This window comes from Falco rusticolus, chromosome 6 (genome assembly GCF_015220075.1).
Source record: "Falco rusticolus isolate bFalRus1 chromosome 6, bFalRus1.pri, whole genome shotgun sequence".
Lineage (NCBI taxonomy): Eukaryota > Metazoa > Chordata > Aves > Falconiformes > Falconidae > Falco > Falco rusticolus.
In genome coordinates, this window is record NC_051192.1 from 5,501,372 (window position 1) to 5,519,554 (window position 18,183).

The 18,183-nt window shown below is 34.8% G+C and overlaps 1 protein-coding gene across 8 annotated transcripts in view; it reads left to right on the top strand.

Moving 5' to 3' along the window:
* CEP170 (centrosomal protein 170) overlaps positions 1-18,183 on the top strand; it is a 101,918-nt gene that overhangs the window by 24,344 nt on the left and 59,391 nt on the right. For all 8 annotated transcript variants that reach the window (XM_037393010.1, XM_037393006.1, XM_037393007.1 and 5 more), the window contains exons 2-7: positions 960-1,105; positions 4,318-4,407; positions 10,129-10,207; positions 10,820-10,878; positions 10,994-11,156; positions 12,065-12,199. In XM_037393010.1, coding sequence (XP_037248907.1) covers positions 1,001-1,105; positions 4,318-4,407; positions 10,129-10,207; positions 10,820-10,878; positions 10,994-11,156; positions 12,065-12,199 — 631 coding nt within the window. In that variant the 5' untranslated portion in view covers positions 960-1,000. The remainder of the gene's footprint in view (positions 1-959; positions 1,106-4,317; positions 4,408-10,128; positions 10,208-10,819; positions 10,879-10,993; positions 11,157-12,064; positions 12,200-18,183) is intronic.

Genomic DNA, 18,183 nt, shown 5'->3' on the forward strand with positions numbered 1-18,183 from the left:
TTTAGTGAATATAGAGTGGTAATAAATTAATGAAATTATTGCTTTGGCTTCCTTTTTCTTAAAAGAGAGATTTGGAATACTTTTTAAAGGCTTTTCTAAGTATCAACCATTGATGTGCTGTGGACAGTGCTTTTAATCATATTTTTGTCCAGTTTCAAGTAGGCCATATTATGTGAAGAAATTTTCCATAGAAGATTTTAACTAGTTTTCAATTTTTGTTTTGTTCTGTATTTTGTGACATTTTAAATAGCTACTGGTTTTGGTTTTTTCCTGTGCAAGTATGCAGTATGTGATTGTTTATTGGAAAGTTAAGGTTAAGTTTTGAAGAAGTACTACTTATTACTTATCAATAACTTCTAAATTGTTCATTTTGCATTTTTTGTTTACATTTCTAAATGTACACTGTTGAATTTCCAAGATACAAGTTTTATTGAGATAATCTAAGGTTAAATAAGAAGCAAAACTTCCTTAAATTAAAATTTTCACTTGGTGCTGTACAGAGGACCCGAGCTTAAAACCAAATGAGGTAGTTCTTTTTTTTGCAGTAAAATGTAACGACAGACATGCAAATCACTTGCTGTATTCTGTGTATGTTTGCCACGTTGTTTATTGGTTGTGATAGTGAAAATGCATTAATGTAGCAATTATCTTGATAATAAGCGGTCAAATGTTAGAAGCTTTCTGACAACTTGACATACAGCTTTGGCATTAACTAGCTGCTTGTTCATTTTGAAGAACCTTACCTCCCATTAGGTTTGCCTAGTTGCACGAAGCAGAGCCTCAGACTATGTAAATCTGGAGCCTGTCACTTCCTGTGATTGCTGGATTCAGTAAATGCTGTTGAGAATGCCGTATTTTCAGAGCCTTTTTGTAGTCTTCTCACGGTGTTTGCTGAGCAGGAACTGTAGCTAAAAATAACTAAAATGAATTTCTCTGTCTCTCTTTCTTCCTCGCTGCAGGATGACGTAGCTTTGCCAAGGATTTATCAGCTAAGCAGAAAATGAGCTTAACATCCTGGTTTTTGGTGAGCAGTGGAGGCACCCGCCATAGGCTGCCACGAGAAATGATTTTTGTTGGAAGAGATGACTGTGAGCTGATGTTACAGGTAATTAATTGCATCAGCCTTCCATGTGCAACTGCTCAAATCATGAACTTAATGCACCAGTTTCAGATTCCTTTTGAAAATTAAATTCCCCAGATGTTGGAGGAACGATTGTTTTGATTAATCTTTCGTGTTCATAGAAAAAAGTTAGTTTAAATGTATTGCCATCAGTCATACAGTTGCCATCGAAGTGCAAAGGATCACATTTCCTTCATATAAAATACAAACAGAATGCAAAAATAGAAGGTGACATAGATTTTGCAGTATGATCAGTAGACTCTGTGCTCCATAAAATGTCATAATGCTAAGTGCACTGGATGCTTTTGAAAAGAGCTTGCTTTTTTTCTGCAACTTGTAATCCAGTTTAGCCACGTGATTTGATGTAACTCTATCCCCATGTCCTGATCTTATTGTACAAAGGCAAATGAAGTTAGTGGAGAAGAGTATTTCTCTATTTCTAAGGAAGTTGAATGACTCAGTCTCAGTAATGGTTTCAGTGGAACTGAAAATACAAGTCTTAGACAAAATAGTTTGATACTTTGGTAGCTTCCTCAACTTTGAGGATCCCGATGTGGAACTCTTAAAGGTGTGTAACTGTATTGTTATGTAGCCATACTGCATGCACCTTGTAATATCAAAGCTGTAGTCTTCTGAGCTGCTTCTTTCTAGTACATAAATTTTTTGAATGCATAATGGTAGTATTTTGGGCGTTTGTTCTTGAAATCTTTGTTTAGTGTAGAGCTCTTAAGAAGATTGAACTTCAAAACTAATATTCTCAACCCTTTCTACCATCAATAAAATATTTGCTTTTGGATTTTTTGTTCCCAGGAATTGTGTGTGCAGCCAATAATGGCGAAATTAGAATCTCACTTGCAAAGGAAGTGCCTAGAAACTTATCTTTATGTGTTTTATTGAGAATGTATTACCTCTAGAAAACTGTGTTTAGCTCACGACCTCAGAAGGCACCCAAAGGTTTTATTGCTGATGGAAATACTTTGTCCTGTTAGAAAGTAATTGAAAATACTCTTTTAAAGACAGGCAGTATGATATCTTGATGATTTGTGGAAGTATTAAAAAACAAACAAAAAACCCCAAACACACATAGAAAGACCCCAACACCAAAAACCAAAAACAAAAAAAACCAAAAAAAAAACCAAAAAAAAAAAAAAAGGGAAACTACAAAACCCCACCCTGTTGGTTCCAGGCCAGAAGATTATAATAAAAAAATGCTTTTATTTTACTACTAGCTTGTTGTAATGGCTTATTGTTTCTCAAAAGAGGGAGCCTTTTCTTCTTTCTCTCTCCCTTATGCTTTCTCCTGTCCATGGTTGATCAGTCCTTAGAGTGAAGCTGAATACCCAAGCATTTATTAGTTTGGCTTACAAAACTTCAGTCATCATTGCCTTTGAAAGCTGCTGCCTCTGATTAATATTGTGAATAAATTCCACTTACGTACAAATGTTATTTGTTATGTATTGACTTCAGAGTTAGTAAAAAGAATCAAGAGGTGATTTTCAAGAATATTCTCTTTAGCCTGCTGTTATGTTTGGTCTACATGCCAGCATGATTGTACCAGCACATACAGCTTCAGGAGGAGGAACCCACCAAAAGAGAAGCTAATAATGTGTTCTTGTTCTGTATGTGTAGCTCTTTGTGTAGGACCTCCCTTTCCACTCTTGACAACTTGGTGGTTCTCTTACTGCAAAGCATGTGGACAATGCATGATAAAGAAGGCAGAATTTAATGCTTTATTCATAATCTCTCGACAGAAAACATGTTATAAAGGCCTCATTAAAAAGCATTTCAACTGTGTTGCATGTTTGATGGAATTTGACCTCAGATCTGTACCTAACACTGTTCTTCTAAGAGGTTTTGTTCATGTCTGGGAATACAGATTTGCTTTAAATGTATTATTTTGTAAATATGCTCAAACATAGAGTGCAGGCTTTGTATTTAGCTGGCTGCTCCAATGCATCACCCTGCTTCTGGATAAATACCACATTTTCCCTTCTTTCACCATTATGTTAAGAAAACTTCTTGAATCTTGATAAGGAAATCATCCCCAAGGAAAAAAAAATATACATTATTCATAATACCAGAATTATTTTTAAATAAGACTATTCTCATTCTCTGTATTCTGAACATTTTCTTAGTCTGGATGGAAATTAAGCGTCTTTGTCTAAAGTAATGCCAGTAACAGATTTATTTTAACTGAGGGTGGAGTTTTCCTCTTATATTTGTACAGCTCTTAGCATAGTTATTTTGTGATTTTTATTATTTATGCAGTCATATATAAATCTTTGTACTGGGTCTGGCTGAGTTGGAGTTAATTTTCTTTATAGAAACCCTATGGTACTATGCTTTGGATTTGTGATCAAAACACTGTTGATAACACTCCAGTATTTTAGCTGTAGCTGAACAGTGTGTGCACAGTTTTAAGGCACTCTCTCAGTCTGCTCCTCCTACACACACGTGACTGTGGGGATGCACAATAAGTTGAGAGGCAACACAACCGGGGCAGCTGACTAAAACTGACCAAAGGGATATTCCGTGCCATATAATGTCATGCTCAGCAATAAAAACTGAGGGAGGGGGCTTTGGTGAAGGTAACCACTGCTTATAAATTGGTGGGCATTGGTCTCCTTGTGGGAGGTGGCGATTGCCTTTGCATCACTTGATTTGTTTTATTTCTTCTTCCTCTTTCCTTCGCTGTTTAGACTATCTTTAACTTGACCCATGAGTTTTCTTGCTTTTGCTCTTCCTCTTCTATCCGCCATCCCACTGGGGCAGGGGGGAGTGAGCGAGCAGCTGTGTGGTGCTTGACTGCTGGCCAGGACACCACAGTCTTGAATGCATGTAGTTAAGGGGAGAGAGAGAGAAAGGTGAAGTTGATGATATTAAATTAAACATCAGTGATACTGTGGTGAACTGGAAAAAAAAATATCTTTGCATAAGTTATGGCTTGATCTGACGTACAATCACATTTGGGAAAACATTAAGAAAATAATTCTTCTTTTAAGATACTGCTATGGGCACCTGGGACCAGAGTTGGGTAAGGTTAGGGACTGAGTTTTCTCATATGTGAGACTAACTTTTTAATATAATTTCAATAAATATGTCATGTAGAAAGAAAATAATAACACTCCTTTAAGAAATAGCCATTAATGCTATCTTAATCTACCTTATTTTATATAATTTTTGTATATCTATTTTAGTCACGAAGTGTGGACAAGCAACATGCTGTCCTTAACTATGATGCCTCTACGGATGAACACTTGGTGAAGGATTTGGGCAGCTTGAATGGGGTAAGTTAACATCAGAAGTGGATAGCTACCCATAGTCTTTTGTATGTTGGCTTTGGGGTTTTGTTTGAGCAAGGAGGGTATGACTTAACAAATGTACATTAATACCTCTTTAATGCAAGATCGGAAATGGGGGCACATTCAAAAGGAGAATGTATTTTTTTCTGGGAGTTTTCTACTGCATGTTATTTAAAGGGCTGCAGTAAATGCCAATAATAAGAGGGCCTTAGCAGTCGGAAAAAACTCAAATGAATAAAAAGAAATATGCTACTCTTCTGTATTTCAGAAATGTAGGAAAAAATCTAGAGTATATTATTAAAAAAAAGGTATTTCAATCTCTAAAATATCTGGTTAAGAAATAGATTTTTTGTTTCATATGCTATTCTTTCTCCCTTTTTCATACAGAAAAGAATGTTAAACTATTCCATATATGACAAAGTATGCAATAACCGTGTTATATGTAAACCTGTTTAATTCAATATTTGCATTAGCAATAATACATATCAAGTTATTACAAACTATTATAGGAAAAATGCAAAGTTATGAGCAAAATAAGAGTTTCATATGACATTTTAAGTTTTAAGGCTTTTCTAGGAATTGTGTATACGGTATTACCAGTAAGCCTCACCTTTCATAAGTGTTCTTAATAACATAATAGATTATTAAAAACAGTAACTTTGTCATATTTTTGTAGCCTTTTAGATATTTCTTTATGATCTGTTTATACACACTAGTTACAGTTCTTGTTTTATATAACTTTGAATGTTTGACTGTGTCATGGGTGCATACAGAATAAAATCATAAGTCCATCTGTGATTGCTTATTTGAATCAGTATTTAGAAAGCTACTGGTAGTGAACAGCTTTTCAAATGTTTAGAGAAAAAAAGAAGATGAAGAAGAAATCTGAAGTTACTGCCTGTTAGCATTGAGTTAGGTTTTTGTGTTTGATCTTCAAGTGCATTTCAAAAGAAAACCTCTGTTAGTCCGTCTGTATTAGGTTTTCTGTATTTTAAGGTAACTAACTTCGCCTTCTAAAGAGTCAGAGTCTCAAGTCTATATGAAGCCATTGTAACCTGAAGGGTTATATCCTTTGAACAGTTGTAGACGTGTAAGAACTTTACTCCTTAAATATTTAATATACCTCTGTATATTGAAAGTCAATGCACTGTTTTCAAGTCAGTGATCAAAAATTAACTCAGCGCATAGTAATTTTTTGCTGAGCCATTTATTTTTATTCCCTAATTCTATGTTACTCCTGTAGTCAATAGGCATACTTTCAGATTTTCATTGCCTTGTCACAAAACTTCATTTAATGAAGATACATGTTAAAAGGCCTTCATTCTATTCCTTTCTTTGCCTCTGAGCTTTCAGTTACTTGCTTCGCTTGATCTGATTCATTCCCAAGTTTGAGGTGTCAGTTGCTCTATAGCTGTTTACCCAGAGACATCAAAGGAGCTCTTTCTTTCCACAGTTTTGGGACAGAGAATATTAAATCTCAGATGTTCAGTCTTTGCTCTTTGTGCTTCCCTTACTGTCTCTTTCCAACTTTGCTTTTCTTACATCCCTCTGCTTACCTGGTTTCAGGTCAAAATAGGAAACATAATTTTATAACACCATACTTAAATTCTGTGGCAAAACACTATATGCAGTGCCTCTGTGCTATGTGGTGAACTACTAACTGGGCAAGTAATTCTTTTAGTCTCGCTACTGCTTCCACTGAGAACACCACCACCCTAACGGACAAGTTCCTCTTAGTGCTTCATCAGCTTCTACAAGTTCTTGTTTTGCTTGCTTCATCAAGAGCAAATGTTTATTTTGAGCCTCCCCAGCTAGACCCATTTCTTTGGAGAACAGATGCATACTTTTCTTAGTATACAGGACCACTCCATTCTTGCTGTAACACACTTTAACCACAAAAGATAATTCAGTGTTTAAGGGGAGATGGCTACTATGAGTATGTAGGGCTTTTATTTTGAGTTTTGTGAGTCTTAAATAATTTCATGAGATGAACTTTAATCGCACCTGATTCCCCAGTACCTGAATATTCTTACCTGTGTGGTTGATTCCCACTCAGTTCATTGAAAGGGTTACAGCGCTCTTCATCCTGGATATTATACATCTACATCTGAAAGTAAAGCAAAAGGCAATTTACACAGTGTAAAGTTTTATATGTAATAATCCATCGTGACTCCTCCTGATCATTCCTGCTTGTCTTTTTATTTCATACAAAATAGGTTTAAGACATTTCTCAAAATCTGAAGAAAATGTGTATGGGTGTGAAGATATAATCTATTATTTCACCAATATCAACAGAATTCAGTTGTATTTTCTCCTTTGACTTCTGACCTCAAAACCCCAGCAGAAAAATTATCAAACATTCATGGCCTTGCTGAATAGCATTCTTCTCAGGAATATTTACAAGATAGTGAAAGTCCATTGACACTGATGTTTTAGGCCTGGATTGTGAAATGCTCAGTAAACTTTGTGAAGGCTCAAAGAGAGTTTTCTCTCACTATTTGAAGAATAAAGCTTTGGAAATCATGAATATATAAAAATGTGCATAGAGTCATTTAAAGGGGTGGAAGGATTCCTTATTTACATAGTAACTAGCTTTTTCAAGCTAGCTTTGTCTTGCATCCCAAACCTGTGGTGGCATTTTAACTCTCCAGTGGCAAAGCAACTGAGGCTTGGTGGTTGTACGCCATCAGTTCAGTTGTGAGGATATATGTAGACTGCACATACTGCCTTCAGAGTTCTCTGGGTTGAGTATCCTGCATGTGTGTGTATATATGTATGTATGTGTATGTGTGTGTGTGTGTATATATATACACACACACACACACACACACACACATACATACCTAAATGTATGTCCACAAGGTGGCTTGAATTTTGTTGATTCACTAACATTTAGGCTGCCTTGAGGATATTCTTCACGTGGTCTCACACAGCGTTAAAGTGGAATAAATATGCATTAAACACCACTTGAAGTTTCATGCTTACAAACCAGTAAATACTTGTACCTTTAATTCTTACTTCTCATGGAAGATATTTTCTATGAAGTAGATAAGCAATTTCCTTAGATAATGAAATAAACATTGTTTTCATTTAGGCAAAGAAAAAAACCCAAAAAAACAAAAAAAGAAGATCCCTTTACTATTTTGGGGAAGTACATTGTTTCTGTCTTTCCAGACTTCATCTACTACTAGATTTAGATAAGCAACACGATGTTAAAAGACTCAGGTTTTGGCTTAATTGAATAATTAAGTGTATTTTTTGTGTGTGTCTGCCCCTGACTTCAAAGTGCTTCAAAAATGGCATATTTCAGTTGCTGCATTCCTTAGAAACATGTACATATTGTTGTAGAATTCTTTTAAGTTTAGTGGGTTTTAAGTAACTGTTAATTCTTTTAAGTGGGATGATCCTGTGGGGCTGCAGTATTCTCAGTTCCCAAAACCAGCACACGCCAGTAATAAATCTGTTTCAGAAAGGCACCCTGGATGTTTAATCTCCTATCTGTAGTATTACCATGCATTTGTTATTAAAAGTAAAAATGATCAAGCAGCTGTAAATTTTTTAAGTTGTATATTTTAATGGGAAAATATACAACTGATAAATAATTCATAAAGTAATGCAACAGTCTTAGACTAGCTAGTCCATAAATATTTTATTTGCCTTGAATTTGCCCTAAATTAAGGCTTCATTTTGTATTTTAAAAGAAAATGAAGTAAGCAACGCCAAGGAACAAGATACTTTTCACCTATAGCTGATTACTCATACTTCTTACAAGGAAGATGCTACCATCTTGTAAGTCCAGATGTTGTGTTCTTTTCAGCTATTAAGGAGAGGGAAGATTTCATGCTAGGGGAGAGTATAGGGGAGAAGAACTTAGAGTATGAATTATTTCTTCTTAATGCAGATTTGAATTGAGCTTTCAGGAACAGTTTAAGGCAAGATGCTGTGCAGTTTTCTGTCAGCTCAAACTCTTCAAGGTTCTGTAATTCTGAAAGTGTTTTAAATAGTATACAGAGTTACATGAACTGTTTTTTCTCTGTAGCCTGATCTGTAGTTCTTGTAACTGAGAGCTTCATATTCTGTTCTGCTAGGCAAAACATAAACATGCCTTCACCCTTCTGTGTTTCTCTATCACTGAGTGAATTCAGAAGATACTGACAATATAGAGTTTTCTCTGAAGGTAGAAAATTCAGTTTAAGAAACACTTCACTTTCGCAGTTAAGAGGTTCAGTGTAATTTAGAGAGTTCTAAGGGTGGTGATATGACTCAGGATGACCAGAAGGGTCAGTCTGAGAACTGTCTTTGGGAGATGGCAGGTTCTGGGAGAAGTCTCTACCTGAAGGTTTAAGCATATTCTTCCACCGCAGAAGGGCAAGTTGTGAGAAGAACAGTCTCAGCTCTTTAACATCCACTCCTCCCTTAGTGTGTAATTGTCCTTGATTTCTGCTGCCTGAAGTCACCACATGCAACTTCAAGTCTTGCTGACATTAGTAACCAGGGCAGTTTGCTTGACGCTGACAGTCTACCTTGCTAAGACTATCCATCAGTCTTTAAAGATACAGATCAGTTCCAATGACGGAATAAACTCTTCCCTGCTCTCCCCACCCCACCCCCACCCCCCACCCCCCATTCTTAACAAGGGCTTGTGTCTGGTTTAAAATTTTCTTAGGGCTTGAATAATCTAACTTCAAGACCTATTTATATTCATTTAATTATTTTCCCACAGAGATGAGAGAAAATATTTTCCAGCTTTTCCAAATTACATCTCAGATCCATTTTGACTTGAACATGTGCTATTCTTCCTCCTTGCTGCTTCTGTAATAAGTTATTGTATATATATTAGGTGTTCTTTTGAAATTTATACCAGCATGGTTTTGCAAATTCCATGTAATTTTTTGCTGTTCGGTTTAATCAAGACCTTGAAATAAAAGTGGTTTTTAATCTGTACTGGCCAACTGATACTGAGAAAACTTTCAGGTACACAAGTTGTTTTCCAAATCACTGAAAGCTTGTCTGATTTCTCCAACTATATTTCCACCAGTGATTTCAAAGACAAGAGGATTACTTATTGTAATAGTAACTGAATTTTCAAAAGATATTGTGAAACCTACGGAATTTCCTCTGTCTTGCTGCTAGCTGGTATAATAATGCTCTTTCTGCTTACAAATGTCGTTATACCTACTCTTGAAAGAGTCGCAATATATTGATTTTTTTATCACTGCTATTTGGAGTTACTCAGATGCAGTAGCTTGATCCATTTTTCCTTTTAGTCCTTTGATAATGCTTGGAAATTATAAGCTACCTCAGAACTCTCATATCCAGTGTTAAATGATGTACAAATGTGATGATAAATCAATTCTGACACCTAATTAGGATTGAAAAAGCAAACGACAAGAAAAATAATGAATGGAGGTGCTAATTTGAGGGACTGGTAATCAACAATTCAGTAAATGCTGCTAGCAAGAGTAAACTTGTAAGAAACTTTTCAAGGCCAGCGTGGTGTCAGCAGCCTGGTTAGTGACTGGTGTTTAACCTTTCTTTTGAAATATTTTGTAAAACAGGTGGCAATTTGAGCTTATAGTTTAATTCCCCAGTTGATCACCAGTAGAAAACTTGCAGTGCTGAAAACTTTCTTATAAAGTTACTGAAGTGATTTGTCATTTTATTATTTGGGAATATAACAGTATCTGTCCTCATTTATTTCTGTAGACATTTGTGAATGATGTGAGGATTCCAGAACAGACATACATCACTCTGAAGTTAGAAGATAAACTGAGATTTGGATATGATATCCTTGTCATAAAAATGCAAAGTGTTGGGACATTCTTTTGTTGTTAAGTATGGTTATGTTAAATTAAGGGGGCTCATACTATATGAGAACAACTTTGAAATATTTCTTTCTCATTATTACAAAAATTCCTGTATTAGAGAAAATGACACATTTTAGAATACTGTACCTTGATCAGAACTATCAATAAAGTACATTCCATTTCTTCTCACTGAGGAACCCTCAACTTCCAATTACAACTTAAAACGTAATGTGTAACTCCTGTGTTGCTAAGAAACATTACTTTGAGGCAAATACACAACTATTTGCATCATATGAGATTGTTTACAAGTAGAGAAGATTACAAATAATTACTCAGCAAACTACTGAATGAAAAAAGAACTTGTATTGTTACAACCTTAAAGTGTCTACTCATGTTCTGTTAATAAATAGTAAGTAATTGTATTGTGCGATTGTTTTGATGAATATGATTGTACATGCTCATCCTAACAGTGACATATCTGTAGAAGTGTTACCATTCCAGTGGCAGAATAGGCTGCAGAACTTTTGATTTCTGTAAAATCCTTTTATGACTTGAGAAATCTTTCCAGTATTTTCCTTAGCATTTCCTACATACTAATCTTTTTACTGTTGTCAGGGGAGAGATGAGAGTCCCGGAAGAAGCCCTTAAGGTAACAACATGCAGTTCCTAGATGTTCTTCTGTCATTGTGTAATTATTGGTGACGTAGGGGGGTTTTCCACTCATTGAGCTTTTTTTTTTTTTCCCCCTATTCAATGATATGTAGCATGAAAAATTCACAAGCCAACTCCAATTATCCCAAAAATCTTCAGAGGCAGAAGGTGTGAAGCAAACCAACTCGAAAAGCTCAGAGTCCAAGGTAACAGACTCCACAGCTGAAGCGCACCACAAAACTACAGAAGCACTGAAATCTGAAGAGAAATCAATGGGTAAGGTTCTTTTTTGCTGCAGAAGCACAAAAACTTGGAAAAGGATATTCATTTGCTTTTTTAGCATGCTTCTGAACTTCTGTAGATAGTAAAAACTCCACATAATGTGACATTTTAAACATACTTAAAGTGTAATTAATAAATTTTGGAATTGAATTTCTGCCTTTTTTACTGGGCTAAATCTCAGTAGGGTGAAGTATTGTTCCAAGAGATCAGTTGACAACTAATCCAGTCAATTTATTATCAAGGTACAAATCTTAATTGTATCAGTGGGGGAGTTTCTTAGTTAATTTTTATGTTTGAATGTGTTTAATCATGTGTACATCCTATATAAGAAATAGCATTTTTAATTGTACTGTAATTTAACTATTACATTAAAAAAAAAAAAAAGGCTGTGCTTAGTAACGTTTTACGCAAGGTAACTTTAAGCACTCTGTAGTAGCTGTCAGCGATTTGGAACTGTGGCTACATTGCAAAATTTGATCAGTTTTTCACACAGGGAGTTCAGATTTCATTGAAAGGTCAGTGTGGGTAAAAACGAGAATCTTCTCACAGAAATAGCAGTGGACAGCTTTTACAAATGTACTGCTGTGCGGATGACCTCAAACTGAAAGCAGAAAGTAATGTTTACGGATACATCAGGGTAACAATAAGAGATGTCAGCTGCCTTTGCGTAAACATTTGTGTCAGAAGTTTTGATCAGGTTGTTAGTAAGCTTTTATATTTAGAAGCAGATCACTTACCCAGCCTCCAAGTTTGTTTTGTATTTAGGCAAATACATGCAGCTGATTCCCTTCAGCTTCCAGGAGAAATGACCCAAGCAAATGACTTTCTCTTCATGTTATTTTAACCTAAATATCACAACTAAACAGAAAAGTAATTTCCTCCGCTTTGGGCTGGTTTTATAGATCTTTCTGCCATGCCTCGTGGGACACCTTTGTATGGACAGCCAGCCTGGTGGGGTGATGATGAAGCTGATGAAAAGAATGGTTGCAAGCCAGATAGCAAGCACGACGAAAAAATGAATGAGAAGGGGGCTTCAGGTAAGTCTGTTGTCTTATTTTTGTGGGGTTTTCCTCTTTAGTAAGTCCATATATTCTTAACTAGGGAACTATACAGATATTAATGTTTGGAAGTTCCTAGACAGTTTGCAAGGTGAAAGCCTATTAAAATTAAGTTAGTTTAAAAAATTTATTCTGTGAGAAACCATGTATTTCCAAAGACCAATTTCACATGTAATGTATCACTTTCCTGGTATTTAATACAATTTGTTATCAGTAAATATAGAAAATAATGTTACCTGAACCAGTGTGTCTTATTTATCAATTCCTCCCATATCTACCATTTTGTATGCTTAAAATTAGAGATTGTATAGGGCTATTTCATCAAAATAATTTCTGAAAATAAACGGTGCTATATTATATCTGTACTAGATTTTTAGCTATATAAGGTGATCTATGCTAGCGTTCTCTCCTGTAATTCAATAAAGCTGCTTTGTGGGAATTGCATTTCACAGTTCTTGCAGTAAAGATTTGCATAGTCTAAACTGGTAAAGTTTATTTCCCCATAATACAGGGAGGGGATCAGTTAGCTTGTCTACACACAGTATGTATTGCCAAAACTTAAAGCTCAGTGTCTATAATTAGGCTTCTAGAGCTATCACGAGGCATATAAATAAAGTGACTGCTACTCTAATAAAGAGAATAGCTGTAAAACTTAAATTAGGACAATATTCAGCCATGTTTGTTTAGTTGTTTAGACATGTATTTGAGGCTCAACAGTTTTTAATTTATAGTTTTTTTAGAGTACTTCAACTGAGGTGGGGAATTCTCTCTTCCTGTAATAGTAGTTGCTTTGGTTATCGCACAGGTATTTTTCTGGAATTGGAGAAAAAGCATGTAAAATCAAACTAAACTAACTCTTTGATGCAATGAAGTCAGTGTCTTTTTGTGCAACTTAAAGAACTTTGTTGCATATAAAATAATTCAGTACCAGTTACAGAACACTTTCTTATTTGGTTGGGTTTATGGTGAAAAAACTACTGTACAGAGCACAGGAGGAGTACGCTGTCGTGTGCTCCTATGGAGGCTTTTTAACTAACTAGAGGTTTAATATCCTACATTAGCAATCTATAACTCTACAGTTCAAATCTTGTCTAGAAACGTGTTCTTCAAATATTTTTAAGCATTCCTAAAGAATATAAGTTTTTTTCCCAGTGGCAATAATAATGAGAGACAATGACTGTTAAGACATTGTTCCACATCCATTTTTCTCAACAAAAAGGGAAAGCACGTATGTCATCATTTACAATGAAGAAGAATTAAGTCCTTGACTTTGAGTCATGCCATTGACAGACTTGCTAGCCACATGATTCTCCTTGCTTTCCAGGTTACAGGAAATATTAATTGTTGGCTTGGAAACCTGTGACTCTGTGTCTGGCTGTATATGCCAAAACAGGGGTGGTACTGTCTCTAGTATCTGTGTTTTCATTGCTTAGATGCCAGTGTCTGTAGCAAACAAAAAAAAAAAAAAGAATTCATGAAGCATTCAATACTCATGTGTATCTATCTACATTAATTTTTAAAACATGCATGTTATTTTCCCTTATTAAATATAGGATTATTAAAAAGTAATATCCCAAAATCTGTCGTTCTGATGCCATGCCATTAACAAGGCTTCTGTTTAATAGTATGCCTGTACTTATTTTTTCGTCATTTTGAATCGGTTTTTCAGAAGCAATATTGGAATGGTTTACATGCTCTGGTATTTATTTTATCAAGCAATTTTTCAGCAAGTGGTCAGTGTCTCTGTCTTCGTTCCTGAGCTCAAAGAAAAGTAAGATTCCAGCTTCCTCTCAAACTAACCAGGGAGGTGCAGTCTGTTTCAGTAATAGACAAAAGTAAGTTTGTTCGAGGCAGGCCTTCAGTAATGGGGATATTTTTGACATGGTTTGCCTTAGTGAATTCATCATAAAGTAAATAAATTATGAGTAGAGAAAATGGGCTAATATTTTCCACCGTGTTTAGCTGATTTTGTATGTTTTCCATATATATACACTAAATAAAATAAAATTTCTGTCCAGAGCATTCTTGGCAAATACATTTCTGTTTTTTAAAAATGTCCAACATATATTAGAAATCTCTTTTGTTTATGTTGCTGCTGTTTAATCATTAATTTATCACCTACAGATAGAATTAGTCTAAGTAGAAAATACGAATAGCTTCTGTTTCCTTCAAACTGAAATACTAATAAATCTGCAAGAATGGAATTTATTTTGAATAAGCACACACTAAACAAAAACTTATGTGAAATGTTACAGGAAGAGACTGTTGGGAAAAAAACAAAACCTGACATTATTGCAAAACAATTTAATTTGGGAGGATGTGGAACTAAAATCCCTTCTATAGACAAGTGATTTATTTATCTTGATCACTTAATCTCTGAGTCCTATTAGTCCTATGTTTTTGACTGTTGTAGGTGGGTTTTAGTAGTGTTGGCAGGGAGCCTGAGAAGACAGACCAGATGAGAGTTGATATTTGCCTCTCTGGACACATTTCTTACATATTTCTTCAATCTCAGAACACTATGTCCATGTAGAAGTGTGTAAAAAAAAAATAAAAATATCCTGAATGTTTTCACACAATAATAAAATAAAGACAAGCTTTTGGGGCTTCTTTGGCCCACAGTTACATTCCATGAAAACATTAAGTTAATTTTCAACAAGTAATGTTTTATTCAGGCACATAGGTTTTATAATAGAGATTAATTCAATGATTGGAAATCAATATAAAGAAACACTTTAATGAAAGGAAATTTGAAACATTACAAACTGTCATGTTTAGACACTTTTTAATAAAAGCAAACTGAAAAAAAAGGGTTCAAGACTGATGCAGTTATTTGTTCTTTCATGGGGCAAATTGTATTAACTATCTAAAACACTGATTTGGAACATGCTTCCTAACATAAACTGCCTAAAAGTAAGTACATTAAAGGTGAATTCACCTATGTAAGATCTTGAACTTTTTGTTCAGTATCTCAAATCAAGAAAGCTTGATAACATTTTAACAAATCAATCCTATGAAGAATCTGCTTCATGCTTTAATGGTTTGGTACTGATTATTCACCGAATAGAAAAGAAGGCATGAATTATAACAGATGGGGCAAGGTTTAATGAGGAGATTGAAATGGGTAATTTGTTTCTGCTAAGCCAACTATAGACAATTAGTCTTTACAGTCTCAAGTTAATAAGATTATTTTGATGTTACTGTCTTTCTATCACATCAGAAACTCACTAATGGAAATTATTTGCAAACAGCAGAATAGCCTCAAAAACCTTAAAAAGAAAAAAAAACTTTCTGCTTTTTTTCGAACATGCACGTTGCTCTAATGTTCCATCAATCTACTAGTCCGTATTAAAATGAACATTTGCATATACAACTACAGTGTGACTATCTGTGCCCCAGCTGTTAAACTTACATGATATTGGCAAGTTTACCAGGTGTGTAATTACTGTTATTGGTATGTGTTACACTCCCATTTCCTGGAAGAGCAAAAACTGCGTTCTCTGCTCATGGTATGGTAGTACTTAGAAAAGTTTACATCATTAATGCCTTTACCAGAGATCTGAGAAAAGGCAGAAGTCAGCTGCCTGGAATACATACATGCAAGTGCTGCGTGTGTAAGGCTTGCTTTGCAAAGTTGTAGCAGCAAATGTACACAGTATGTCACAGGGAGATTACAAAACTTTTTAGAGCCGTGACAGCAATACGTTAAAGTAAGATTAGTTTTGCACTTTTTCCACTTTAACACCTTTAAAGCATGCAGTTAAACATTTTATTATGAGAGGTAGGGATTTTTATACATTTATTTTGAGAGAAAATTTTGGTATTATTTCATAGGACAGGTTGTAATAACATTAGAAGACAAAGATAGCTAGGTGAATCACTACATGTATTTTTTTACAATCTCGTCTTTAAATAACAAATGAAAAATATGCTTCAGCTGTAAAGCAAAAAAAGAACCTAAACGGTAAGTGGGAAAGAACAATTAGTAATATGGAGAGAAAGAGAAAGGAAAAAAAAATTCAATTACACGTTCAAAACCGCTAACTTCAGCTTTTTTTTCATTAAACATGGCTTTATATTTGGTACTGTGCAATAATAACATACAAAAAGTATTTTGGGGTATTGTGTAAATACGCTATTTTGGCTGCTTCTAATACCTTCTGCGAACTAAATATTTTGCTCCAGGTTGACAGACATTTTTTCAAGAAGGGCTTGGAAATTCCAGATCATTTTCTTTCACAAGTTTTATTCTTAAAATTGTATTTTTAAGGCAGAAAAAAAAGAACATTTCTAAAAATCTGAAGACTGCAAAATATTTTCTGAGGTTTCATTCAGTCATTGCAGATGATAATATATTCATATACACAGGCAATTTCTTGTGATTGTGTATTGTATTGAATAGCACAGAACACCTATGACATTTCTTGTCCAGTTGGGCAAGTAAGATATTAAGATTCTGAGTATTTGGTCTGTAACTTAAGAAATAAAGTTTAAAAAAACAAAAGCCCTAGAAGGTGTAATCAATTCTGCTAATGTCAAAAAGTGAATGTTGCTTTTCTGATGGTCATCTCTGAGACTGTTCTAGTAAAGGATCTCCCTGAATCTCCATTTGATTAAGCCTATGATTTCCCAAATATTAGTTTCTTAGTCTCTCCTAGCCTCATTTATTTTGCTAATAGTCTCACTACACCTGTGTAGCATCTACAGTCACTGCTTCCTTACTTGCCTTGTAGAAACTGTTGCACAGTTGTCTTTTGTAGCTCTAGACCTTTGTAGAATGAGAGCTCATTCTTTGCAGATACCCGGTTCTTTTTCTACTCCTTTCCTTTCACTCTTGCCAGTTCAGAAATCACTTTAGTCCCTGAAGAGATTGCAGTTCACAACCCATCCATCCCCCCATTTTCCCAAAACACACTTTCAGTTCCACACAACTGCCTCTTTTGCTGTACAGATACTATGCTGCTTTTGTTTAAAAATTATAGAGCCATGGTGACCGCTATCTTCAGTATTTGCTTGAGGATTTTCTCTTAAAGCTGTCTGTATTTAGTCTGATACGTAATTTCCTTCATCTTGGCAGATGACTTTTATAATAGGATTTCAAAGGTAAGGCTGTTTTATAGATCACTTTTTGCAATATTTAGAAAACTGTAAGGACTTGCATTTAGAATTTGGGTGAAAAATTCTGAAGGGTGGTTCAGATCAGGTTCTATATTTTTTGTTTTTTCATTGTTTTCAATTCCTTGTGTAATCAGTTGTGATGTATTTAAGTATTCTAAAAATGCAAGTACTTCAGACTGAGAATAGGATTTTTAAGTAATTAAAATTAACTTGTACTGCAGATATTTTTATTTTATAATTTCTAAGAATTTTCCTAGTTTAGAAAAAATTAAAATTTAATTGTAGTTCAGTTTCTTACTTCTTTTGATTAAACTCACTCTGTCATAATTTAGATTCAAACCGTATTAGCATCTGTTTAATCAAAAATACTAGAATCAAATACTGCACATATCATTATAGTATAAACTGTTGATTTCACATGTTAAATTTGGTGCAGGCAAGTTTCACAGGGAACATTTGTTTTGTGAAGTTGTCCATCAAGGTTGACAAGCCAGTATTAATAGATCCCTTCATTTTAAGCCTACCATACATCTGATGCAGTTTGGCTACATTCTTACAGTTTCCAAAAGATGGTGATGAACCAGTTATTTCATGTTTGCTGAAAAAATATAATTTTTTTTGGCCAGCAGATTGCTCTTGCCCCTGGCCCAGAAGTAGAAGTATCTCTCAAAACACACTGTATTAGCCAGTTGTCTTTTGAAGGAGCATTGAGCACAGTATCTTGCTTAATTTTTGGTTACAGTAATTGCATGGAATTGTAGTCTTGAAGCTCTGAACAGGATTGTAGGAAAAAAAAAAAGATACATATGAATTGGCTCCCTGGTGGATTACTCTCCTGTCCAGTG